Here is a 26,041-nt window from a genome sequence, read left to right as displayed (position 1 = left end):
TTACAAAGAGGAGTTCCCTCTGTTTGAGTAAATCTGTTTCTTTGGTTCTGAACCCAAACTATCAAGATGCTTTTTGATTTTGCTGTGGAAAAAAAAGAAGGAGTTTTAGAATTTTACTGAATAAAAGCAGCATCACCTGGGCACTGGGGCCATGTCCTTGATGGATGTCAGGTGCGGTAGCTCTAAGGGAGCTGTGGAAATACCCTGGTACTGGTCTGCACTAGGAAGGAAGGGACATCCTGGGAAAGCTGCCTGCCAGTGGCTCCAGAACATCTCCTCAGTAATTCCAGGTCAAGAGACAGATTCTGACACCTCTGTGGCAGCAAGATGATCATTTACAAAATGAAAACGCCAGCAGCCTGTCAAGCGTGTAAGTAACCCAACAGCTCCAACAACTTTATAAACCTTAAGCTGGAATTTAACCATGTAGTGTTTCACAGACAAGGCTTAAAAGAGCATTAATTGTTTTCAAGTTTGGTTTTGGTTTTCTAATTTTTTGTTTTTTTGGAGATTTTTTTGAGGTTTTTTTTGTCTTTACTTCTGGATTTTCTGTTCCAGAACTTCACGGTTCAGTGGTGTTACCGAATGCCAAGGAGTCAATCCTCAGTAACAGGCCTCTGAGGCTCTTTGGGACTAATTAGTTTGAGGAGAAAATAGCTGCCAGAGTTTGGAAAGACTAATTGGGGGTCAGCTACTTTTGTTCCATCTCTCCTTGCCATGTCCAGACCCTACTTTCACTGGAGCCCAGAGGTCCTGTGATCTTTATTACAACTTCGTAGCAGCTCTCAGATGAAAGGACAGTTCATTAGAGATTGCTACTTTTCAGAGGTGGCTCTCCTTTTCAAACAGCAAGGCTCAGAACTTTTACATGGAAAACACCCATGTGCTAAGCATTATTTATTATCAACTTTTGAAACTCTGTGGTACCTCTGGACAGCAACAAATCAACCGAGCTGTTTGACTTGGGTGGAGATCAGGATCTTTCCACAAGCCTCTTACCCCAAGGAACAGGGCAGGTCTTGGTGGGGAGGAATGACAGCCTTGTGGTAGTGCCTCACACAAGTGGCCTGCCCGGCAGAGGGGACCTCTGGGGGAGCACCACATCACAGGTACACTGGCAAGGAAAGCCACTACCACAGCAAGGCAAAACAAAAGCATTGAGCACATTTCTCTGCCTACTGCAATCCCTTCAAATCACTTTTCCCATCTTTACTCCTCACCTCACTACAAGCCCAAGCTGTGCACGCTCAGAAGCAAAGAGCACACTTTTATCTAAGAGATGTCCAACCAGATCCACCTGAGGAGGCACTGGGCTCTAATGACAACTCCTAATGCAGTCCAGGACACTATTAACCTTACTTGTGTCTGGGGTTCACTGCTGGTTCATTTTCAGCTTTGGGTCTACATTGCAGTAATTTCATATCATCAGTGTACAAAAGGTTAAGTGATGTGCATACTTTCCTGTCACAGGTGTCCTTAAGGCATAATGCACCTTTTTACCCCGTGACAGATCAAAGTAAAACCAGGCAACTTTACTTCTTACGTGCACAACAGCAGTCAGGATTTCAAACCCTGGTTGAAGCTGCTGAGCCCCAAGCAGAGCTGGCAGCTGAGCAGCTCCTTGTCGTGATGGATGAAGAGAAACTGCTGCCAGAGGCTGCCAAGCTGCAGCAAAGCTCCCACTCTCAGGCTCCTGCAAGGAGATGAGGGTTGGAAAAGCTGAGGCTGATGGACCTACTGAGACCCTGCAGCTGCCCAAGGGCAGTGTTCACACTGGGGTTTTCAGCAGAGACACAGTACAGCACCAAGTAAGGGGAAGCACCCAATGCTGTTTCCTTCCTGGGTGTCAGAAATCTAACTTTGAAGCTTGGAGCGGGTTTTATCTGAACTCCAAGTTGCCTTTTGAAGGTGTACTTGTTATTTTTAATCAGATAGCAGAGGCAATACATTCAAAGGCTCATGAAACTTTTAAGCCAGACTTCCTTCCCTAAAGAAATAGTCACATAACCAACACTCAATTTTTATGAGCTAGTGGAATCATCAGTTAATAACCTGAGACAGAAACAGCACCAAGAATGTGAAAACAGGGTCAGAAGCATAACTCAGCACCAGGAATTTCACAGTGGCAGCCTCAGCACTTCTAGAAGTTTCCACCATGACTGAATTAGGGTACCACTTCATGACACACTCACTCTGATCTACCTATGGGCTACTACAGACAAGAACACCACTCTTCCCTGCATTCTCCTACCATGTTTTACACCAAATCTACCATCCTATAGCTTTGGTATGACATCATCACTACACTGACCCTAAAAACCACTTTTTTGGATAATTTATTCCCTAGTTTTCCTGCAGGAAGGAACAGGTATGTCTTGTTAATCTTTACATCCTGGGGAAAAAAACCAAACACCCAGAGATTATCCCTATTGGTGGCAGCCTGCAATTGCCACCAAGTCTGCTCTGAAATGGGACTTCACTGGTGGCACCAGTCAGAGCAGCCAACACCACAAAGAACCTACTTGAGGCAGAAACCTGGTCATGAGAGTAACACTTAGCAGGGTGTGCTCACAAGTTAAACAAAGGAGGCATGTGCCTGCACCAGGATGAACAGATGAATTCCCGAGAGGGTACAGGCATTAGTTATCAATCTTCCAGGTTCCCAAACATGCATGGAAATGGGCATTTTGGAATACAAACCTGGTTTAAACCCAATGGAGAACAGATTTTCTTTTATACAAAAGAAACCAGGAAGGAACCTGTCTCTAAAAATTGTGGGTTTGTATTACAGCAATAAAATTCCACATTAAAAAAAGGGCACTTTGAAATGCTCCATGGCTCTACCCCATTGTTCCAGTGCTGTTTGCCACAGCTGCCAGTGCCCATCATGACTCACTGCCAGCGCTACACGCAACACAAGACTGCAGAAAAGAACTGCAGCTCAAGGCACCCTTGCTGCAATTATCCTAACACAGTCTTTGCTTTTGTCCAATTCCAAGTTCTGCCAGACCAACCTGACTAGAAAAAAGCAGCTCACTGTGCATGGCAGCCTTGATCTCTCAAAACTTCTCATATTGAATCCAACAAAAACCCAAAACCCAAAGCCACTCTTGATTTTCCTGGCAGGCAGCTGTGAAGAGCAACAGAACCCCCACCCTTTAACTCGAGCCTGGCCAAAACCTGTCACACACCATGTCATACCTAGTTCCTGATTTTGATGGACCAGGTTTTAGTTTATCCTGCTTCTAAAGGAATCTGATTCCTCAACACTGGTATTTAAGACACTCACTTCCAGAGATAAGCAGGTGAACTTTGGGTACCTCTGCACTCAGGGAGGCAGATCTCCTCTGCCCCTCCCTCCCCAAATGAGGCTGGAGCTGGACATTGCTTGGCCTGTGCACAGCTGGACCCATGGCAACAGCCAGCTCCTCAGGGGCAGCACACACCACCTGCAGCAGTACCAGCTCCTGCTGCCTTAATTCTGGATTTGGAGCTGTTGAAAACCACAGGAAAGGAAAAAACCCAAGCCACAACCCAACTCATGTACAATTACAACTGAAGTTTAAAAAACCCAAGCCTAAAAAGAACAGAATACAGACTGTCCTGCTTTAAGAAGCTGGCAGCTGCACACTGTTGATTACCCAACACCTGCTTCTTGCCCAGGTTTCAAATCTCCACTGTTGGAACAGTGGAGTCTAGGGTTAAGTTGAGGGGTTTTTTTTGTCTCATTTAAGAGATTGTTATTGCGTGATCAGCTTCACAAATTTCACTGAGCTGTGTCAATACTTACTTGGAAAAGCAATAAGGAGGTGGAATCACAAATGAAGATTGACCAAAACCAAATCCTTTATTTCCACAACTGTATAAATGTGCTCCAAGTATGTGTCCAACAAAAGTTAGAAAAACAAAATAGAACATGCCAGTTGCAAACTAGATCAGTTCACTGACGTGCTGACTCCTCGGTATTAGGCTTAGTTACACAAGACCAGTCACAGTAAAAAGATACATTTTAGAGTACAAAGTAGCAGGATGTTAAGCCATTTCAGCTTGTGCACATACAAGTCACACTTCTGGCAGAAAACGCAGAGAAGTTTGCATTATTATGCTGGAAGCTATGTTGCATCACTTTAAATGGCATCGATATCGATATCATCATCTTTGCTGTTTGCAGGCTTCACAGTTTCAACTTTAGGTACACTGGCAGTTGTGGAGTACACCACCTGTGGAGACAAGACACTTCTTTAATTACAGCAGCTACTACAGCAGCACTGGAGTAATTTCAACACCCGACCACCTGACCACCCAACCACCCTCCGGACCGTGAACCCCTCCTTTGTAAGGCAGAGCTGTGCATGTACATCTGGAAGCAGCAGCATCTCCTACTCAGAAGCAGAATAATACAATGCTGGGAGGAGAAAAACCAACCAATCCCTGTGTAAAAAGCATTCCCAGACACAGCCAGCTGGAGTGCAACCAACAGATTACACCTAGGCCTAAACTGTGAGGAAGATGGGTCAGTCATTCTTCCATCAGCTTATCTTACAAACACAATCCCCAGTAACTCATCTACAACATGAGACAATACTTGGTACTTCCTGTCAACAATGCACTACATGAGCTGCTACTGTCACTGTAGAATGGTAAAATCTTGTGCTACACGACTTAGGCATGCAGGAACAGTGCAGCCTTGGAGCTGCTGACAGTAAACAAGCCTTTCCTACCTCTATGTTTTCATCTTCATCCTCTTCTTCATTACCGGAAGATTCTTCTTCAGCTTCCTTTAGCCATTTAATAAATGGTTCTGCTTTGACACGGATTTCTTTGGCAAGGTCCTTTGAAACATATTTCTTTGAGGCCTGAAAGACAGATACTTTGTGTGAACACTGAAGGAATTTACACCAGATTGTACCCAAATACTGCCTAAACTGGAACTCTAATCTCACCCACTGCCTTCCACAGCCCATTTTTGTGAAGGAGGCGTCTTGCTGCACAAGACACAGGAGAATGGAGAAGCCAGATGCAATTGGCTACCTTCAGGTATTTAATTGCTACAGTACATTACATATTGCCCTTTACCTTTTCTGCCCAGCCAAGGATGACTTCTTCTTCCAGAAGATCTGCATCATACATTTCCTTCAAAATATGTGGTATTTTTGAAATAAGCTGAGACTGATGCATAGCTACCACACACTCGAAGCCATGGAGAAGGTACCTCTGAGCTTTCTTGTTGTTGTGGCAGAACTAGAATTGTGATAAAAGCAAAAGTGATTGAATGAGCTTTTTTACCCTCTCTCCAGACTGAGTAACAGCAGAAGCAGCTCTATTAGATTACAAAGCTTACAATAATTCATACTAACCCTTCCCAGCAGCTCCCCCTAGCTAAGAAGTTTAAAAATAAAACACTACAAAAAGTCCTTCCCCATAGTTTTCTGTAGCAGTTCCCCAAGCAACTGCTACAAAAAACTTTTAACAGTTGTCACAATGAGTACAGAAGAGATGGCTCACACGAAGGAAGTGACGTCTGTATTTCCTGATTTGTTCACGAATCTTTTCATCAAAAAGGACTTCAGTGAGAACAAGTGGGCCCATGGCCTTTACATCCAGTCTCTCTGCTTCTGCTACAATGTCTTTGTCAGAAGTATCGATGACACCTTCTTCCTTCTTTTTCTAGAGGGAAACAGGTACAGAAACGTTTTAATGCCACTTGAGGTCTGCATTAATGCTCCTTGCAATCATCCCTTCCCACTGCTGACCGAGACAGTACTTCGCAGAAGCTTGAGCAAGGTGCTTTTAGTTTCCTTACATTTTGTACTATCACAGCTGAGTGATTACATCAAGCCAACAACCAGAGGATAGTTACCTTTACAAAATCAAATAGTAAGTTGACTCTCTCTTCTATAGTTCTTTCCAGGTCTTCACTAAGTGTGAGGTTCTTCGCATGGTCACTGATTTCATCCATTCTACGCCTCTGGGCCTCTTCTGTTGTGTCCTCACCCCAGTCATCATCATCCTCCTCCTCCTACAATACAAAACCAAAACAAGAGATGCACATGGTATTGCTGCAGGCTTAGTACTATGTGAGGATAGAAATGCTATGGACTTGACAGCATCATAAAACTGAAGAAATGGTTATAGTACAATTTGCAAGTCAGAGATCATGGAGAAAGTGCAAAAACAGGAAGTAATGGAAGCTAAACCTAATTACATAGCCATCTGCAGGGCTACCTGAACTGCAGTTCAAATATTCTACCTAGTACACAGGAGACAATCCAGGTGCCTGAAAAGCAGTGACAAAGGATAGGCAGTTTTCACTTAGTAAAGAGCACAAATGCTGGTACTGATGAGCTGATAAAAATGCTACAGAAGAAAATCAGGGACCCTTCTAGTCCAGCATTAAGTTCTGGATACAGTAAGACTTTTAGGTGCAATGTTGACCAGCAAGGAATACCTGTGACTTCAGAGGTTTAAATATGAGCAACACACCACACACCCTTATCTCCCCACTTTCCCTTCTACTTACCACAACCTGTGGAGGAGTAATCTCCTCTGGTGGTGGGGGTGGAAGTGTCTCATTGCTGGACACAGAACCATTCTCTTTGTCCTTGCCTTTTCTGTTCTTCTTCTCCTTTTCTTTCTTTCCTGTACCAGTGTCACCACTTTCTGCAAGTGAATTTTAATGCTTTGTTCTATGAACTAGAGCAAACTAGAAAGTCCCTGCACGTCTGCAAAATCCCCAAGTGGGTTTGGATGCTTTCGTTAGCTGCAACTTATGGGTAGTACCCATCCCTCCCCAAACACACTCAGGAAAGAAGTACATTTGGTGGGGGAACTCCCAGCTGCAGTCAATGTCTTGCTTGTCACCAAGACTGTCCAAGTCTATATAACAGGTGACCTCACAAAGCAGAGACCCCTGGAATAGGTTAGACTTTTCTATTCTAGCAAGCTTAAATTGCAGCAGGCAACTAAATGCTTACCACAGAGTGTTGCTTGCACAGACTACAGTTTGTGTTTACTACGGTTTTTACTTTCTACTCTCACATTTCTTGCTGACATAAAGTAAACAACTGCCATGAGCTACTGCTAACTACCTTCCTTCCTTTTAAGTTTTGTCCTGCACAGGTAAATCCAACTTTTAACAAATAGCTCTACTTGGGAAGGACACATTATAAGGAGGGAAGACATTACCAGCACAGCTCCTTCATCCTTATCCACAAACACACTCTACGAGTATGCTGGTGCCTTTTTACATTTCAATTAGATGTGAACTATTTATCTTTCTACGCCCGTAATACCACTAATACAGATGTCCTCTTTTTATCCCCAGAAGTAAAGAAAGGCACTTACCAGGTGGGTTTTTGAGAATGAACGTGCAGAGTTTATGGTTTGTGTCAAGCATGCCTCGATAGCCACAGGCTTTGCAAGAGTTACCTATAGTTTGTTTCTTAGGATTGACATGCTGTAAAGAGAATAACCACGAGTTAATTTACTTCTTACAGAACAACTGCATTAAAGGCTGATGTCTACTTTTAAGCCAGAGGTTTAAATACTTTATATCACCCTCTAAAGACAAAGTTTAGAAGTAGCAATTTATCCCAGAAGTTATGAACTGTCAAGAGATGTAAAACCTTCCCAAAGGATGCAAGAATGTGTACTTGATTTTCTATTCATAGATACTGACGTCTTTTAACTTTGCACCACTTTCCCAAACGTCCAACACAGTTTTTCTATAGTGTTACTGTTAATGCAGACAGAGCACTCACCAGATCAGTTTCAGGATTCTCACACTCAGGACAGAGAACAAATTTTTTAATGAATCCATCCAACATGTCTTGCAGCTTATTCGCCTCATGAGATCCATTGACAATGTAACGGTCATTCTTAACATCAAACTGGGTCTGTGCTCCCAGCTCACAACCAAAAAATTTGGTAGGATCTGGAAAGGAAGAATTATAGTCACTACCATATTTATATCTTTGTTGTGATTTTTAAACAGCAAGTAAACAGGCTACTATTTCTTTCTGTCCATTATTTAATCCTGAGATAATAATCACCCTTTTTTCTTACAAATCTGTAAAGAACAGTATTAACGCTTTACTAGCCAAGGAACACTACCACTTCAAACGGAAAAGCATTACAAAGTGCTGTGTCATTCCACAGTACTACTTACACGTTGGAGGCCGATTAAGCGCCTTTGCAACGTCAACCATGTTGACTATAACCGTCTTTATTCCATTTCCTTTGCCCTCCACCTAAAGAAAACAAATAATATTTTAAGGTTAAATGCTTGCAACAGCCAAACCCAGTGTGCATTTCCCATATAACAACCAAAATTCTGCTCAGAAGTGCATCTCCTTCTAAGACCTAATGAGCACTTAGTGTGGACTGAAGGAGCAGACCCGCCCCCCGCCCTGAGTGGCCAAGCATTACCATGATTGCTCTCCTCTCCTAGGAGGACCAGTTATGGGAGAACACTCCCTGCTTCCAGCTGCTGCTTAGGAAGTTACCTTGGCAATCAGACGGGGCATTTTGTAGCGATAGAACTGATCTGAAACACTGCGGTTGACGTTGACAGACATTTTGCCTTATTAGTAGCTTTATCAATAAGATGAAGAGATCTTTGATTGCAGTTTTTTGGTATCTTCTGTCTGGAGAAGACGGGATGACATAAACGACTGCAAGAGTTCTCGGTCTCTGACATGAAAAAATTTTCGCCACTGAGGCTGTAAGGTTCTTGCTTGTACGCTATGTTTCCCCAATACAGGTACCAGTGGCTGCGCAACAGCTCTGCAAGTGTTAACACACAAAAAAAATTAAGTTTAGCTTAATGAACATCAATCCACTCCTGCTACAAAGCTATATTAGGGATGAAATCTAGGGTGAGAGAAAGGGAAAAGAACGTTTATTATGCTATGGCTTTCTTCAACCTATGGAACTGAAATCCATCCTTGGGCTGTACTGCTAATAAACTTTAACTAGACCACAAAGCTTTCCACCCTCTCTTACCACCCTAAAACTACTGAACAGCTTACAACTACTTTTTTATACAATTAACTGCAGCAGGAGTTCTGAGATCACTAAGGGCACACTCCTCAATTTATTATGCAGACTAGTGACTTGCACCATAAGGGTCACGTGGCATGGTTTCAGGCTGAAGGGCACAGGAAATCAGGAGAAAGATTTGGAAATCCATTTCAAATTCCACATCATAGCATGAACCTATCACAAACCAAAGTCCGCCAAAATGTTGTGAAATTCAAGACGAAGCAGCAGCAATTTGTAGCCCAACATAGTTTCTACATGGCTTACCAGTTTTTGGATCGGAGTGGAAAAGAGTTGAAAATTACGTAATTCTCCCTCTCAATTATGGATTTTCATAGCAGCTTCTGTTGAGTTCTGACTTAACAATAAGCCTGATAAAGTCTGACAGAAGTTGCTTCACTGTAGAAAGCCTAGCAATGCAGAGGTACAGAGCAGTGCGGCAGCTTTTCCAGTTGATTTTTATCTTGGGGGAAAGGGAGGAGGGGGAGGAAGGGGAAGGAGGATGAATCCTATTATTAAAGTTGCCTTGAGCAGTATTTACATATTTAAATTAACACGTGCCTCTATAATCACATCTAAGAGTACTTAAGCCACAATTGGTTCACTACACAGGCAACCCTGACTACATAGCATGGCTATTCTGACACGTCATCATGTTGTTATCGTTAATGACAGAAGCGTTGACACATTAAAAAAGCCTTCTTAGTATTTATGTGGAAGAGCGTGCCTATGGTGCAACACGAGCCGAATCCCTCTGGTCAGGTTTAAAACTTCTTTACATAATAAGAACATAGATCTCTACATGCCTTGAGTTCTACATTAGCCCTGATACAATTTTACCCTTCTTCAGCAAAAAGTACACTGCGGACTCCGTTTAAAACACACATTTTCCTTCCCCAGGACGTCTAAAAAGAGCCACCGCGTAACCTGACCACGTGTTTGAAGAAATGCTGAGGAAGCAGCTCTCTCGGCGACCGAGTTCCAAGAAGGAGCGTTCCGTTTTTCCCTCCTTCCAGAGCGCAGCATTTGTTTGCTGCAGGCTGAAGCTCCCTCTCCTGGTCCCTACGACACCTCATCCCAAGCACCACCCCCCCATATGCCGTACACGGAGGAAAGAGCGGGAAGGCACACCGACTCCCTGCCGCACAGCGCCGCGTCCCCGCCCCGCTCGCGGTGAGTCATAAATGCAGCAATTAAGCACTGAGTCAGCGCTGGGAGCCATGGGGGAGTCACCGCCGGCCGCGCATGCGCCGCGGGACGGGGGAGCTCCGCCGCCCCCCCACAGCCCGGGCCGCCCCCCGAGTGTCCCCCGGGGCCGCCCCTCGGGAGCGCGGCCGAGCGCGCCCCCCCCCCGCGGCCGGTGGGAACTGCGCCACCGCCCCCCCCCCGCCACAGCGCGGGAGGCGCGGCCCCGCCGCCGCCATCTTGTCTCGTCGCATGGCGGCGGCGAAATGAATATAAATAAATAATTAAAAAAAAAAAAAGGGAAAGCCTCGCCCCCTACAAAAAGCAAACAACAGCCCCACAGCTGAAGGTCCACTGCTTTTAGAGTTGAATTTTGTTGTGCGTTTTAATGTTGTTTGTTCCCCCGCCCCCCCATACGCCCCGCATTGCTTCTCCTCCCCCTCTCGTCAAAGTACCGGACGCTTCGTTACACAAAACCTCTGCAAATATCCCCCGTTCGCCGACAGCCTGAGGCCCCAGCTCAGCACAAACCGCCCGCCCGCCCCTCCACCGCCCTAGCCCACCATTAGTACTGACCGTTTTCGTCCAATAAAGACATAAACCCAACGCTGCTCGCCCCGGGCTGCGACGAAGCCGATTGTGAGAGGAGAACAGGGCCGAGGGGGCGCTTATATCCAGACGGAGAGGGAGGCGGAGGCGGACGCCGCAGCCTCCGGGTCCCGGCGTCCTGGGGCGGGCGGTATCACCAGGGAGAGCGGTGCCGGGATATCTGCGGGCAAGACACAATCAGGAGCATCGTTAGCGGCGGCACCTGTGAGGGAGAGGGAAGAGGAAGGGGGAGAAGAGGGAAGGGGGGAGGGAGAGGCGGAGAGAGGCGCGCAGCTGAGACAGGAGGGGCCGGCGAACGGGACCCGGCAATGGCTGCCCTGTACTCACCTCTAGAATGTTCTCGCTCCGACTGAACAACGCCAGAGCTGGGATCAATCAGCCAGCGGTGCGCCCCGCCCCCCACCATTGCCATTGGCTCACCGCTCGCCTCGCAGCGAAGCTATTGGCTAAAACCTCGCCGCTCCCCGCGCCTATTGGTGAAAGCCGCTATCAATCAAGGCTTTGCCTCCCTCCCCCGTGCCCTCCCCCCGCCCGTGCCCCAAAGGACATCGCGTCTACAGCGACCGAGTCTCGCGAGAGAGCGCGGGGCGGTGGGGGGGCCGGCGCTGAGGGGGCTCCCGGGGGCTGAGGAGCAGGCCGGGGCTGAGGGGCAAGCCGGGGTTGAGGGTACTCCCAGCTTCTCCCGGAACCGGTCCTGGCCGGTGTGCTCAGACTCTGCCCCGGGAGGGGCGAGCTACTCCCTGGAGGGCAGTGACCCAGTGCTTGACATCTCAGCAACTATGTTACAAGTAATAGCACAAGGAATTGTAAGCAATTAAGTTTCTGAATAAGTTGTGTTTTTCCTGCACAGCCGGCTTTTGGGGTGTGGGGAAGAGCCTGTTATTTAACTCTACTGTCATAAAGGCTCAGCGTTGGGTGGCTCTGGGTGCCTGGGCTGCCTTACAAAGGATGACACAAGTGTCATATGCATGTACTCTGTTCTTAGTGGAAAATGTTGCCAGCCCTATGGAGCTGAATTGCGACCCTGAATGAAATGCATGTCTCAATTTATTTTCATGTAAAAAGCAGAAAACTTGTATCCTTTCTTCCCTATTTCTTGTTCTTTCCCATCTTCCATCTACATTCCTCCAGTATCACAGGAGTTATATGCTTTGGATATTTTAGAGTGTCAACAATGTTCAAGTGGCAAAGAATTTTTTCCTGACTTTGTGAATTGAGTGGGCAACCAGCTGTTACCCCTATAAACACTCCCCAGCAGAGCAATGCTCCTCGGTTCCTGTCACTATCTTACTGAGTAATGTTGTGAAGCTTCTTGATGGCTCTGTGGGAGTATAGAGGAAAAGAGAGGGAGCGACAATAAAACTAGTAGTGACATTAAATGATGTTATATACTCTAAATCTCTTCCTGCCTAAGGTTAGTTTTGAAGTGAGGTTTTCCTGCCTGATGTTGATATCACATTGGTGTGGTCAAAGGAGACATCCCTCCTGTTGAAACTTGTACATGTTGAACATTTTTGGTCTGATATGCAGGAGAACTGCACTCAGGAAGGGGGCTGATAAGTGATGTTTTCTTAGAAGTCAGGAAAGCAGGACTACTGCCACTTCCAGCAGCACACAGTGACAATAAACAAGCTTGTTTCCTTAGCTGGAGCAACCAGAGAAAAATGTGAACATCTTGGTGCTTTCCATCAAAACCCTCATTGTGGCAGCTGCCCTTGCTGCGTGTCTCTTTTCAGTGTGGAAGCTGGAATAGCTGGTTGTTCTGGCCAGGACACTGTCCTGTAAAACATCATGGAATAGTTTGGGTTGGAAGGCACCTTAAAGATCAGCTAGTTCTAACCCTTCACCATGGGCAGGGGCACCTTCCACCAGATCACCCACATCCAACCAGGCCTTGGACACTTCCAGAGAGGGAGGGTCCATCATGTAAGTTTGTCTTGGACTTCACTATCAGCATTTGAAAAAGGTAAAAATTCTTCAGGGTATGTTAAAAGTCTCCTTGAGAAATGCACGGCAACACTTTCTGAGATGAGAGAGTGTGTTAGGGCAAAATAAGGAAGCATCTCCAAGGTATGTGAGGCTTGGCAGCTACCAAGAGGGGAAAAAAGTAATAAAAAAGTGTGAGGCAAGAAAAGCACCGCAGAAAGTCCTCTGCTGTAAAACTATGTGGCACATAAAACTTGCTAAATGCCTCCGGTCTGTGGCTTTAGCTCTCTATTACAACACCTAGGGGGTTAATAAATTACAAGTGTTAAGGTATACTGTTGCCAACACCACTTAGTGAGCTGCGGGGAAAGAGACCCTGGATTTGGTAGTATTTGACATTATAACTCTGAACTCTTAACATTAATAGCATAAAGAAAGATAGTTTTAAAATATAGCATATAAACTGACAAAAGTTAAAGAGGTACCTTTTAAGATGGTGTTTGTTCTGCAAAAAAAAGCAGGTCTCATCCAGGTGAAGTCACATGACATTGTCCTGAATTATGCAAATCAGACAAAAATTATGGATTATTGACTTCATGGCGCCTAGTTGTTGATTTTTTTCCTCAGTAGAAAATTCATTAACATTAAATGTTGGATTCCAAATATTTTTTAACTGAATCTTAATATTTACAATTTGTTCATTTTAATATTTCATGGTATGGATAAGACAGAAAAATATTTTTTCTTCTCCCACTTTAAAATGTCACAGTTTCATGAATCCTGAAGTTCATAGTTCACATTGCTTGTGTGACCTTCAAAATACAGACTGTTTGTGTACTTTGCATTTTATTGACAGAACTATGCAGGTTTTACACATACTTTTGCAGATACGACATTTTAAACTACATTAGTAAGTCAGGTTTTGCAAATGGCTTCATGTCTAAGAATAGGAAATTTTCCACAGTTGAATTTAGGGTGCATGTCCTTATCACAGAAATGTATTATTATTGCTGAGTTCAGCCTTGAACAAACCCAGTTTGTTCCCTGTTGCCTTACCTGGTTTTTTTTAGAAATAACCAAGAGTCAATGACTGTGACAATGCAGCAAAATCAAAACTCTATTGAAATTCCTAACATATTTAATATCTTCAGAATTAGATTTGTAATCTGAACAGTTGCAATGTGTTCTTTTAATTCCTGATTGGCAACTTGATGTCCTTCTGTGGTTTATTCAGCGAGTTTGTCCTCTCTCAGTGGTGCGGCTGGCTGCAAACATAAACCTATTTCAACACCCTCCTGGTGACCTTGGCCTTGAAGAAAGTTTTGTCTCTGCTGTGTTCTTTCCCAGTGGCTGGATCAGAGCCCTTATTTCCTCCAGTGCAGGCAGGAACATTAGCACCTGAGTAAGAGATTCCTCCTCATGCCATCTTCACAGCTTTGGCTGTAATTTCAGGAGATGGAAGGAGGGCCAAGCTTATCTGTAGTTACGTGGAATAGCAATAGTCTTTCTTCCTCCTATCTTAGCAATGTGTAGAGAAAGTTTAATTATTTACATGTCAGGCTGGAACAGGGAAGGGTGGGTCCGAAATCCATCGGGATTGACACTAGACATTGATCAGTCACAAGGGCAGAGGTTAATTCTGGTTTTACTGTGCAGGAGCTTCAGAGTCATTTCTGTCCGACACCTCACTGGCCGTCTTGGGGAGGTTCACTTTGTGAAATGCTTTTCTTTCCATGCTCCGTAGCACCATCATTCCTGTTAGCTATTATTAGTAGCTCAGGAATTAGTAAACAGAGAAAAACATGAGAGCAAGTATGTGATGTTAGACACACATATAGCCATTATTTATGGTAGCTACTTTTGTTGCTTCTATTACTATGCAGAAATGCTGAAATCTCCCAGCTAGTGTTTGGGTCTGAGTGCTCTGAAAGGGCTCAGTGTCAGCTGACAGCATGAGCTCTGCCCCAGATCTGGTCTTGTCACCAGTGAGGTTTCCTGTACCCTCCCTCTTTCTCTTCCAGTGTATGTCTGCCTATACAAAGGAGTCACCACAGCAAGGAGAGGCAAAGAGCTTCTCTGCAGAATACAAACCAGTGTTTGATGGCAGTGAAGTTCCTGCCTTGGAAACCTATCTTTTCTCTGTATGTCTCAGCAGTAAGTGGAAATGCTGGTGTTAGGAATCAGGGAAGCCAGGCTTTCTCAGTTTGTCTTGGTAGCAGCTTTGGCTATGGGCCTAACTGGCAACCACTACCATTATCCAGCAGTTGCATGCCTGTGGTTGGCAAATCTGCCTGCTACATTTATATGGTTGCTGAAAGAAGTGGATGTGGAAGATAAGGAGTCCCTGGGAATACAGCTTCCAGCTGAGAACATGCTGTCAAAGCTACCTGCCTGTTCATAATGCCCATTAGTAACCACTGCATTTACATTTCCCTGCTTCTTGTCATAGCCAAGCTTCAGACATCAAGATCTGCCTGTGTGTTAAGTTAAATCTCTCTTCCAGTATCGTTTTAGCAATCTGCACTTCTGTTTTGTTAAAGAAATTGCTCAGGCCCTCTGCAGCTGTTGTGCTTTGCCAACACATCCACAGATTAATCCCCCTTCATCCTTTTTCTTTGGCTTCTGATGGTCTGTCTGGCAACCAGTACTGTGATTATCACTACAGATTTTCCAGCAGATTTAATTCTAAGTAGTAAAAAAGAGTCATGAGTACTTAGAGTTACCTTTTGGCTTTCTGCTTTTCCTAAGGGAAATGTATGGTAGCCCCTGCTACTGAGAGCCTATCTCCAAACCTCCTCCCAGTCTGGGGACACCCTGGACGTCTTAAGTGCTCTCACAGCCCTTCTTGTGTGAGCTAAAATGTGGCTGCTGATCTTGTTTCTAGGGGTCTGCCCTGCTGAGTGCAGCAAGTTTTGCTCATTTCTTCTGCCCATTTGGGCATGGAGGAGTTTCTTTGCTGTAGAAAAATACAAGGCATTGCTGGGAGAGCTGAGCTTTGGAGGCAGTACTGAGGCCCATGTAGGAATTAATCTTGTGCTTCTGCTGCCAGCTCTAGGAAGAGGATAAGACATCCCAGATGCCTGGGCTGAAAAGAAAGCAAAAGCCAGTGTTGAAGGCAAAGGAAAATTTTATGTTCTCCAAAATAAAACCTTTGAAGGTGCTGCTTGGCTGGTGCTGTGCATTTGGAACAGACAAATCACAGAAAATATTTTTTTTCTCCTAAATCTGATTTTAAATTCCCAAGAGTTGCCTCTCTTGCAACATTGAAGGTATTTTTCAGGGAACGACAGGTCCTAGAGGATAATGTTGAATTTGTACATCATGGCTGAGAATTTGCTGCTTGTTTGGTATGTTTAACCAGCACCTTGATTACAGCTGGTGCCAGCTTCTTAATAAAAACACAAGGATTACCTTTTGTAATGAAGCAAATAATACATGACTGCCATGCAGTGCCAAAGGCTTTGAATACTTTGGTGGTTTGCAGCTCAAATATTTATATTACTAAAATAAATTATTTGCCAAACTACAAAACAAAGCAGGGGGAGTGGTACTTAAATAGGAAAATAGAGGCAAAATCTTTGTCCTATGGTTTGCATATGCTAAGTGTTATGTATGCTTAGGGTATTACACAGACTAGTAGCAATACTTGAACAGCTAATAACACACATGGTTTCCAAGACTGCTGTAATAAATTAAGTCTGGTTTTGGCTGGTGGGGATTCTTTGACACCTAATAAAAGCTGACTTGAAGCACTAATAATGTGCTCTGCCTGTGAATGTCAGTGTGTTTGGAATTATGCAGGGGTTCAGGAACAGGTAAAGGTGCTGAAGACACAGGCAGGTGCATACTCACACACAAACACATTCACCACCATTGCATAAATCTTGGTTGTTTAAAAAATGAGGCTAAAAATATCCTTGAATATGAATCCGGGTCAAACATGGTGTTGACTGTAAAGTCTAGCATGATTTTATTGACCTAATGTAGACTTCTGTTTTTGAGAATGACCCAGGGGACACTGAAGGGAAAACATTTTTACAAGGATTTTACTGCATTAAGTTGTTTCCAAAATAAGTTTTTCAAAAGTCTTAAGACACAGAGCTGGGCAAGTGGAGGCTCAAAGGCATAATGTCTGGCGAATTTTCCCTTGAAGCTCAAGGGTGTTATTTGAAGAAAAAATTCTTAACCAATCTTAGTGATTGTTTTTGAGCTTTTTACTTGGGATAGTCTTAGGATACAAGCTTTCCTGAAAAGGTCTTTTCATAGAGTTGAAGAGATCTAAAATAAATGCTAATGATGACATGATTTGTGGCTACCACACTCATTTGGGAAACTGTGGCACCCACAACTGAATTACATTATCTGGTAGCTGTGAACATTTTGACACTGTAATTCTTTCAGAACTTGATTTTGGGATTCCAAAATGATTGTGTGCATGTGAGTGAGATCACATGTATAAAGCATTATTTGGCACTTAGTCTAATTTATACTTATTTCACCAGCGTCCTTAGGATGCATTTTTCTTAAGCCTTATTTGCACAAGTAATTTTAAGTCCAGTAGCATTTTTGCTTCAGTGCTTGATGTAGACATGAGACATCTGAATAAGCTGCAACTTGTTGCACAGTTCTCCATGGATTTTGTATCTGCTATGTCTTTTTTGCAATAAATGACACAAAGTAGGACTTCCTAAAGTTCCTCAGAACCTCTCCAACCTCTAAAAGATGAGATACTCAATACTCTGGCTGTTTTCAGTGTTGTTTGCTGCATCTCACCCACATTTAGTTTTTAATCATTCTCATGAATGATTTACTGTTCCCTTTCTATCATGTTACTTTTTCATTGTTGCCTCCAGCAGACAAAAAGCTTTCAAAGTGTTCTTTAGGGCTTAATGTATTGTTTGTCCTAGATATTTGGCATGACTTATTCAGAAATGTGTAATAAATACACAGCTCCTCTCATTTCTGATTGTTTGCACATCTAAAACATATCCTTGTACTAGCCCTTGTGAAGAAAATTAACTCTACCCCAGCTGAAACCAGCAGAGACATTTGACAGATTAATGCATGACCAGATGATGGATGAGAAGCCTCTTCTAGAAGAAGTTAGGAAGAGTGTGTGGGTGCAGGGGGGATCTCGAAGGTCATGTGTAAATACATGTGAGCTCATTCAAGTGTGTGGGGATGCAGCATTTTATACCAGTGGATAATGTGCTGGTTTAACTCACAGTCTTTACTTCTGAGGCATCTGTCCTGGTACCAGCTTTGTGCACTTACCCCTGATAAGGGATATAATGCTTCTGTCTTCAAAGACATATGCTTATAAAAGGTTACTTTTTGTAATCAGATATCCAGTTCTTTTGATTGGTTGAACCTAACGTGGCTAAAGAAAGCCTTTACTTTCCCTGCTTGTTTGTTTCTTTTTTTCCTGGTGCACTGAGACAAGGAGTATTGGTACAAGGGGTTTTGATCGCTTAGTCTATCTGCTTTTGATGGTAAGTCTCTGTGTGGATCTGTGTGCTCTGAAGGATGTTTACTAGTAGAGAGTTGCTAAAACTTCTTTTATTTTTATAGATAATGAATTGTGAATCTCAGTGCCACTGCTGCTCCCACAGAGATTTGCAGTAAACACCTGAGTCATACAGATGAAGCCTGAAATTCCTTCTCTCACAGCTGTGATGGAGTGCCACTGAGTTCCTTTGCAGAGAGCTCTGAGCTAATGAGTTCTGCACCCTGAAAAGCATTAGGGTGGGCAGGAGGGTGAACAGCTTGTCCCCTGCACCTCGTCCAGGTCTGTGCTAACTCTGGTGCTCAGGAGGCATATGCTGGGATGTGTGCAGGCAGATTGCTCACAGCTCACTCACATCCTGGAGCAGCAGGGAATCAGGAAAAGTAGTGGTGGGCTGCCAAGTTTCAGCCTGCTGGCCATGTTGCTTGAGAGTCAGCACAAACCTGCTGGAGAGTGAGCCACTCAGGACTTCTTTTACCCTAGCAGAGGTCTTAAAGGCAACTCTGTAGCTGACTTTAGGTTGTGGCAGATTCACCTGATTTTTGCCTGTTTACCTATTGTGCCACAGATCTGCAAACAGTGTTGTGTTTTCCATACTGGTTCTAACCCATCTTAGTATACCTCCTGAGAGATCTTTGGGAGACATTATGAGTGTTGGGGAGGTCTGTCAGTCTATATCCATGGACTCTGCACAGGGCTGTTGCACAAAAGGCTGTGCAGTATATTCTTCCAAAGACCTGCTAATGAGAATACATGAATCAAAGGAGAGTCAGTACTCATGGGTTTCCCACAGCAGCCTCTTTCATACCTGATAACTGATGACTGCTTGTCAACAAGTATATAAAAATATCAGATAAATCAAAGAGTCTTAAGCCTGTACGCAGAACCAGCTAAGCTTCAGCCATTTGCTCTGACCACTTTTGAAAGCTCATGGATTGCTTGCATGGGAGAGCTGTGCCAGAGCTGAGAAAAGCTGTATATGTCTTAATTTGTGTTCTGTGTCTTTTATCTTGCCCATTTCCCACAGGCACTGGCTGCATTTAAATCTTTCTAGAGGTCCTGTCATTGTCCTGTCTATGCTGCTAAGGTAGGGACAGAAAGTATTCTGTTCTTAAATCCTGCTTTGAAAATCTCTTCATAATATGTCCCTAGAAGAAATTTCTGGTTTGTTTATTTTGATTTGTCCTTTGGCTGTGGCTGGATGCCCAGTCATGGGCCAGAATCAAACTGGCTGAGTACCAGCACAGGGTAATTTGCAGCTCCTTGTAAGTGACTTCAGTTCATTTTGGCTGTGTCTCTGCAGCATTTCCCAGAGCCAGTCATCTGTGCTTCAGCTGATCAGGGTGCAAGCTGAACTCTGACTTGCCTGGCGGAGCCTGCCAAGAAAAGCATTAGCTAAGCAGAAACAGTGTGTGGCTAGGGGCGAAGGTGAGCATGCATTAAGTATCCACATCTTGATACTAAAAGGATGCAGCTACAATCTAAACAGTGTAAAGGGCACCCAGCAGACAGACAGCTGCCTGGGGTGACCCAGGAGTGCTCGCCATGTTGCTTGCTGAGAAAGGCCTCTTTGTCTCCCTGCATTAAGCCTGCCCATTTTGAGTGAGATACAAAACAAATGCAAGAAACCAAACTATATGGCCTTCATGACATTCTTCTGTTTCTTGGCATTGGTTTGTTGTGCTTAGAAAGGCCTTGAATGCGTGTATCTCATCCCCGGGCAAAACAGAGATATTTGTGCAGCTGGATTGAAGTTCCCCTCTCCCTTATATCCCAGTCTAGGGGATGGAGGGGGTGTCTGAATGCTGGCCCACCAGGTGAGAGACAGGATACAGATACTCAAGTTCTTCATCTGTGTTTAGGAAGGAGTGAGGAGCAAAGGTGGGGAGGAGACCTTTAACCATCACCTGCCCCTTTATCACCAGCTGTTGTCTGCCAGTATTTGTACTGCTTCCCTCTTCCCATTTAGATTACAGTTTGACCAGTGTGACCTGGATTTTCAGACCTTATTTTAAACACAGCTAACGCAAGTTTTGCTTTAGTTGATGCTCTGCTGTGTCCATGAGTATCTCTCAAAGAGACAGGAGAGTGTTTCTTATCAGTTTTAGAGAGATAGTCTTACCGAAGTTCTTGTACTTCACCTGGATATGTGCAGTTCCTTTTTGTTGTGACAAGGCTTTACCACTTTGATAAAGTACTCCTGCCATAGGCTATAGATAACAAGATAAAATAGACTTCACTTCAAGTTACAACTGGTTTTCTTTTCAGACTGTCTTTCGTATCTATTTCTGCACTGACAAAATGGTCAGACTGTGGACCTTGAAGTTGTAAGACTGAATGTGAAAGACACCAGTTCTGTGTTTCCCTGAGCTTTGACAGCATTCAAAAGTTTGGATGTCCACCTTGACTTCCATAACTACCAAATACCTGTTTGGCTAAATATTTTTCTTGAATGGCACATCCCATATCTGTATGCAGCTTGGCACTGTTTGGTGGGGCTGTTTTGCAGGAACAAATAACTTCGTGCTCCTGCAGTGGGTTCAGATCCAGCCAAGGGACTTGTTGGGTGAGACAGCAAAGTTCTATAGCAGTCCTGGCTGCTGTCAGTGAAAGGCAATTCTAGCAAAGTAAATGCTTATTTCTTTTAGTTGCACCCTGCTTTAGTGTCTGGTAGTGACAACCTCTGAGCCTATTGGCATGGCAGTAGCTTTGGTCACTTTCGGAAATTTGGGACTGTGTGGGCTCAGAACCTCTGCCCTTTCATGAGAAGGCTGAGAGAAGCCCCACATCTGAATTTCCTGTGTCTTACACAGGAAAACTCCCATTTCACATTAGCTAAGGAGCTTTATAAGTTAAACAGCAGGCAGACTCTCTTCTTCCTTTGTACCTCTCATGTTCGTTCCTATTTCAGCTCCCTAAGGGGAAAACCAAATGTCATTTGCAGTTCACTGCTGTGTATTATGTTTATTGCTCCTGTCTTGCTCTCTTTCAGAGCATGAACCCAACCAATCAACTTCTTATCAATTTGACAGGCTGTGACTGTTGTCCTGGTGACCGGTGTAGTTGCACTATCATCATGTACAGAAGGCAAAGAAAGAGATGCCTCAATGTGTGGGTGTAGCTGTGCATGCACATGACCTGCCAGGAAGTCACTGGAATACGTGAAGATAAGATCCAAGTCTTGGGCTGTGTATGTGAAAGATGAAGCAAAAACAAAACGGAGAATCCTGAGAAGTTAATAGCTGTGAGAGAAGAAATGGGATTGTGTGTAGGAGTAGCAAATGCTCTGCTCTTCTCAGCATCTGATCTATGTGCCCATAACTCAGTGCAGTTGTATTTCAGAGATACTTGCCCGCCAGCCTGCTGTCATTTTCTACCCACTCCATTTACCCCATTTCTTACTTAGGTTTATGGACATGAGAAAGAATAATGTTAGTAACACTTATGAGTCATGTTTTCCATCCAGACACACCATGCTTAACCCATTCATACACATGACCGTGTACAGTGTTGACTTCAGTTCACTAATTACTTACATGAATCAATCAGACTGAGTTTTGCAGTGCCCTGTCACAGATTATCTCCTACGTGCTAACAGAAAGCCCTGCTTTGAGCAGCATATGATCCAAATGGATGCCAAGGAAAAACAGATGTAAAGAGATGGGTAAGGGAGCACAAAGAAATAGTGAGACATCATTACTCAGCACATAGGCAACAGTGTCAGCGCACCAGCTGCCTAATGCTTGGGACTGCTTTTGCAGGCTACGTGGTGTATTCTTTTTTTAATGTTGGCTGGTTCATGTAAATGCCATCAGCTTTCAGCCAGTGAAGAAAATGTGGGATAGGGTAACCTAGATAAAACCTAGATGAAGCAGATCCTCCTTGTACAGGCTATATGGAACTTAGGGGATAAGAACTTATTCAGGTCTTATCTTTCACCTACAGGTGAAAGGATTGTTGGAAACTTGGCAGTTTCTGTCCTGAGTGGGGACAGCTTTAACCTGCTAGGGTGAAGGTGGGGCACAGCCCAGGGGCTTGAGTTCCATGTGTGGTGCAGTGGTGCTATAGCTGTGGTTTCTATGGGGAGGGAGTGTCTGGTTAATCCCCAGCCCAGCTAATCTTCCATAGCTAAATGAGAATTGAATACATTTCATTTACTGTAAAATCTGGGCTTTCTGGACACTGATTACCAAGTATAACTCCAGAGTCATCAACTGAGTTCTGCACTAGAAGCAAAAATTAAAGGAAGACATGTCTGATCTGCTGCCTGTCTTGTTTTGCTTGCATATCTATGCCCCCAGCATTGCCCTTGCCTGGGTTTGCTTATCTGTGACCTCCAGAGGCCTTGAAGCAGATAGGATGCTCTGCTAGACCTGCCAAATCTCTGCTCACATCTGTGTATTCCAAACAGCCTGCTTGGGGGGGCATTTCAGTGGCACACATTGCAGGCAGGAGCTGATGCAGCAGATCTGTCTCCTCCAAGGCAATGCTTCAGGGCAGGCTGTGTTTTAGGGGTGGTCAGCAGGGAGAAGGAATAGGCCTGAGAACAACATTAGTCAGACCCTGTGCCAGGACTCCTGGTGGGATGTGCCATATCTTCTGGCTGAAGGATTAGAGTTCTGATGACTAACAAGGAGAGGTTTAAATATGCTGTGGGATGGAGCTTCTGTCATGTAAAATTCATGGTGCTGGCAGGCCATTCTTTATAAATAATCACCCTCTCTGAGGAAGCCACATCTTATTTCACACTTATTAAAAAAAAAAAAAAAAAAAAAAAAAAAAAAAAAAAGGTAAAAGGTAAAAGGGATATTTAAAGAATGAGTCTGATGTGATTTTGAACTTGTTCTCCCAGCAGCTTTGTACTGGAATGACACATGGACACATGAACATTCCCATGAGGAAAGGTAGAGTGAGAGGAACATCACTTTGGTGAGAGGAGGAGATGACTGGAGTTTTCTATTTAACAGGAATAGAGGAGTTGCATTTCTTACCACTGCAACACCTTTGCCTCTGCAGTGGCTCTGTGATCTTCAGAGACATCATGCACAGTGCTGGTGGGATACAGAGCAGGCCTGCACCAGCTCTCCTGTTACAGCACAGCTGATAACCCAGCTCCCATTGCACATTTCCTTCTCCTTTTTTGGTTGGCTTGTGATTATTGTCCTGCACTCATTAGTACTTCTTCTGTACTTCTTCTGCTACCAAGACCAGACTGTTTTCCTTTGGGCTACTCATAACTTTCATGGGTGTTGTGAATACTGAAATTTCTAAGATACTCATGGAAGTCCTGTGTACCTTGAGCTAGTAAAACATGCTTATGTAGCCCTTCCTTTGAAACATGAGTTCTTCCTCTTAAGGGAAGCCAGATAAATGAAGAAGAAGCTATTGTTTGTTGTTGTTACAAAGGGCTCTTGAGTTAAATGGGACTCTGGCACCAACCACCAACTGTGTAATTTCAGGAGTGTGACTGAAATGGCTGGAAATCTGTTTTTGCTGTTAATGAGTGCAGTGAATAATTGCTGCTTTCAGTTCTTTTTCAAGGCAAGATAATAAGATAGAGAATGCATGTGTCAGTGACAGATTAAGTATATGTGGATTAACTGATCCCCCCCAAAATATGGTTACAGAAAATTCAGTGCAACATCACATGCGAGCTATTGCAGGTTATAGGTAGCTGAAGTCATCTGTATGTGAGTATTATATGAGGGATGGAAAAAAAAACTGGAAAATTTGGGGTGTAAGAAGCTGTCTTTGTAATGTTTGTCCCAAACCAGTGGTTTCCCTGGGAGCAATATTAGAAACATGTGGCATATCAATGTTGGATGATGGGGTAGTGAAGCATGGCTAAGCCTCCAGCCAGCTTATATCAACCAGGCCATTCCAGCTTTCAGAATATTCCCCATGTTCTTGAAACACTCCTGAGTATGCCTGAGTGTCATTATTCCTCTCTGTGTCTTAGACTCAGAGTGGAGTTCCCATGCTATGCCATGTGTAACAGGGCCTGTCCTTTCCCTGTTCATTTGTGCTGCTTCAGTTTGCAGGAGAACCTGCTGCTGTCTGCCCTGCGTGGAAGATGGGTAAATCCATCTGCAGGCTGTACCTGATGCTCTGTGGCAGCATGGTCTCACTGGAGAAAGAAATGTTATTTAGGGTTTGGAAGGTGAGTTTGGTCTGCACCAGTTGTCTTTGCCTATGTTGCTTCTTTTGAAGTTCTTGTTTCCTTTTGTAGGTACCTGGATGGTACCAGGTGTTACCTGAGGGAGGCAGGATGCTTGGGATGGGAGCTTCAGGCTTGAGATCAATTTCAAAGCACAGATGAAAGTAACTTTAATGAATTTTAGTGTGTGCAATGTGTTTGTGGATTGCCAAAGAGGCACTTGAGACCCCCTTATTCTGGGGTAGCAAGTCTTGGGCAAGAGACAGAGACAGAAAAGGTGTCAGCAGACACCAGACTCTCCCAGCCAGCTCAACATCTTCCCTTCTTCAGTGACAGGAGAAGATTGTTCCCATACTTTCTTCCTCTCAGCACCACATTCTGATGTTCCTTGTGCAGCTTTGAAACCAAGAAGCAGAGGTGTTTCCCAGTAGTGCAGAAGCTCTGGGCTGGTGGTGGTGTTCTGGGGAGGTTGGCAAAGAGGATTCTGTGTGGAACTTCCCTCCTGCTGAGGTGACTCACCCTAGCAAACAACCTCTGCTTGCACAATCTGCAGCCCACCATGGCCATGAACCATCAGCCATACAGCTGACCCCGTGCCCTCATAGATAATTTACATCTGTTTTTTTCATAAGAATGGAAAGTCAGAAGACCCTTGGGCCTGGAGATGGGTTCCTGACATTCTTTGTTGTGGTTAATTTCTGGAAATTCAGGCTGTGGTTCATCTGTTCTGACATATGCATATCAGTGGCTGGGCTACTCATTCTGAATTCCTTCTGCTGCTGAAGAAGAGAATGAGGCAGTGCTGGTGTGCTACTTGACTGGCCTATTTTAGATATCTGCATTCATTTGAGAGGAAAGACCCTGCCTATTCCTGTATATTTTTCTTATAGAAGCAATTTGGAATATCCACAGAGATGTACACTTCTTCACACAGGCCATTCACCTCGTCAGAACTTGAATAGTCTGATGACTTAAGCACTGGGCAAAAACTCTGGATTCCCCAGACAGGCCAGGTGAAAGCCAGGCAAGTAGAGACCTGGACACAGAAGGTCCTGGCTATAGGGTCCCTCTCTTCTGGCTTGTTTGTCTGATGGATATCTGCCAGGGTTGTGACCTCTAACCTGCTAAATGAAAAGCTGGTGCAGGATTTTGGTTTTGACTTGTTTCATTTGTGTCAAGGAGATAAGAAGAGCCCTCAGAAAATAAACTTGAATCTCTGGACAGGTTTTCTGTTCACTGAACTGGGTTTTCCTGACTTTTGTCTGATTGCTGAGATCCTGGGTATACACTTTCAGGAGTTGTGAAGATATGCATTTCCTATTATCCTTCTAACTCTGCCTGATTCCCCATCTCCCACAACCCTCAGCATCTTTTCTTCTCCACATCCTCATCCCTTGCTACCTGTGTCACTATCTTGCTTTTTCATATTCTCTCTGTGCTCTTGTCTGGTTTCATTTGCTCATTTCTGCTTGTGCTTTGTTTCACTGGTGGCCGAGGCATGCAGCCTGCAAGGTCTCTCAGAAGTCTGAATTTGCCTTTTAAAAAGAGGCCCAAGATCTCAGCAACCTACCCAAAAAGCTAAAAAAACAAACTACCCCAAACAAGACAGTCAGGAAAAT

At 44.2% G+C, this 26,041-nt stretch overlaps 1 protein-coding gene and 1 non-coding gene across 3 annotated transcripts; both read right to left on the bottom strand.

Moving 5' to 3' along the window:
• Positions 1 to 3,822: 3,822 nt before the first annotated feature.
• EIF5 (eukaryotic translation initiation factor 5) lies at positions 3,823 to 11,264 on the bottom strand. Of its 2 annotated transcripts, XM_059850393.1 has the most exons (12): positions 11,161 to 11,264; positions 10,801 to 10,993; positions 8,505 to 8,784; positions 8,168 to 8,249; positions 7,761 to 7,933; positions 7,345 to 7,456; positions 6,521 to 6,660; positions 5,861 to 6,019; positions 5,506 to 5,667; positions 5,077 to 5,241; positions 4,722 to 4,856; positions 3,823 to 4,220 (listed from the first exon to the last, which is right to left on the bottom strand). In XM_059850393.1, the coding sequence occupies exons 3-12, from the start codon at positions 8,574 to 8,576 to the stop codon at positions 4,128 to 4,130; spliced, it is 1,293 nt and encodes a 430-aa protein (XP_059706376.1). In that variant the 5' UTR covers positions 8,577 to 8,784; positions 10,801 to 10,993; positions 11,161 to 11,264; the 3' UTR covers positions 3,823 to 4,127. The 2 variants fall into 2 exon arrangements, with proteins under 2 accessions (XP_059706376.1, XP_059706377.1); XM_059850394.1 differs by lacking the exons at positions 10,801 to 10,993; positions 11,161 to 11,264 and adding an exon at positions 9,307 to 9,451.
• LOC132329532 (small nucleolar RNA SNORA28) lies at positions 6,866 to 6,989 on the bottom strand. The gene has a single exon (XR_009487090.1). It is a non-coding gene; the product is annotated as a small nucleolar RNA SNORA28 (small nucleolar RNA).
• Positions 11,265 to 26,041: the final 14,777 nt, after the last annotated feature.

This window comes from Haemorhous mexicanus, chromosome 6 (assembly GCF_027477595.1).
Source record: "Haemorhous mexicanus isolate bHaeMex1 chromosome 6, bHaeMex1.pri, whole genome shotgun sequence".
Lineage (NCBI taxonomy): Eukaryota > Metazoa > Chordata > Aves > Passeriformes > Fringillidae > Haemorhous > Haemorhous mexicanus.
Note: the sequence above shows the minus strand (reverse complement) of the source record. Positions and strands in the feature narration are given on the sequence as shown.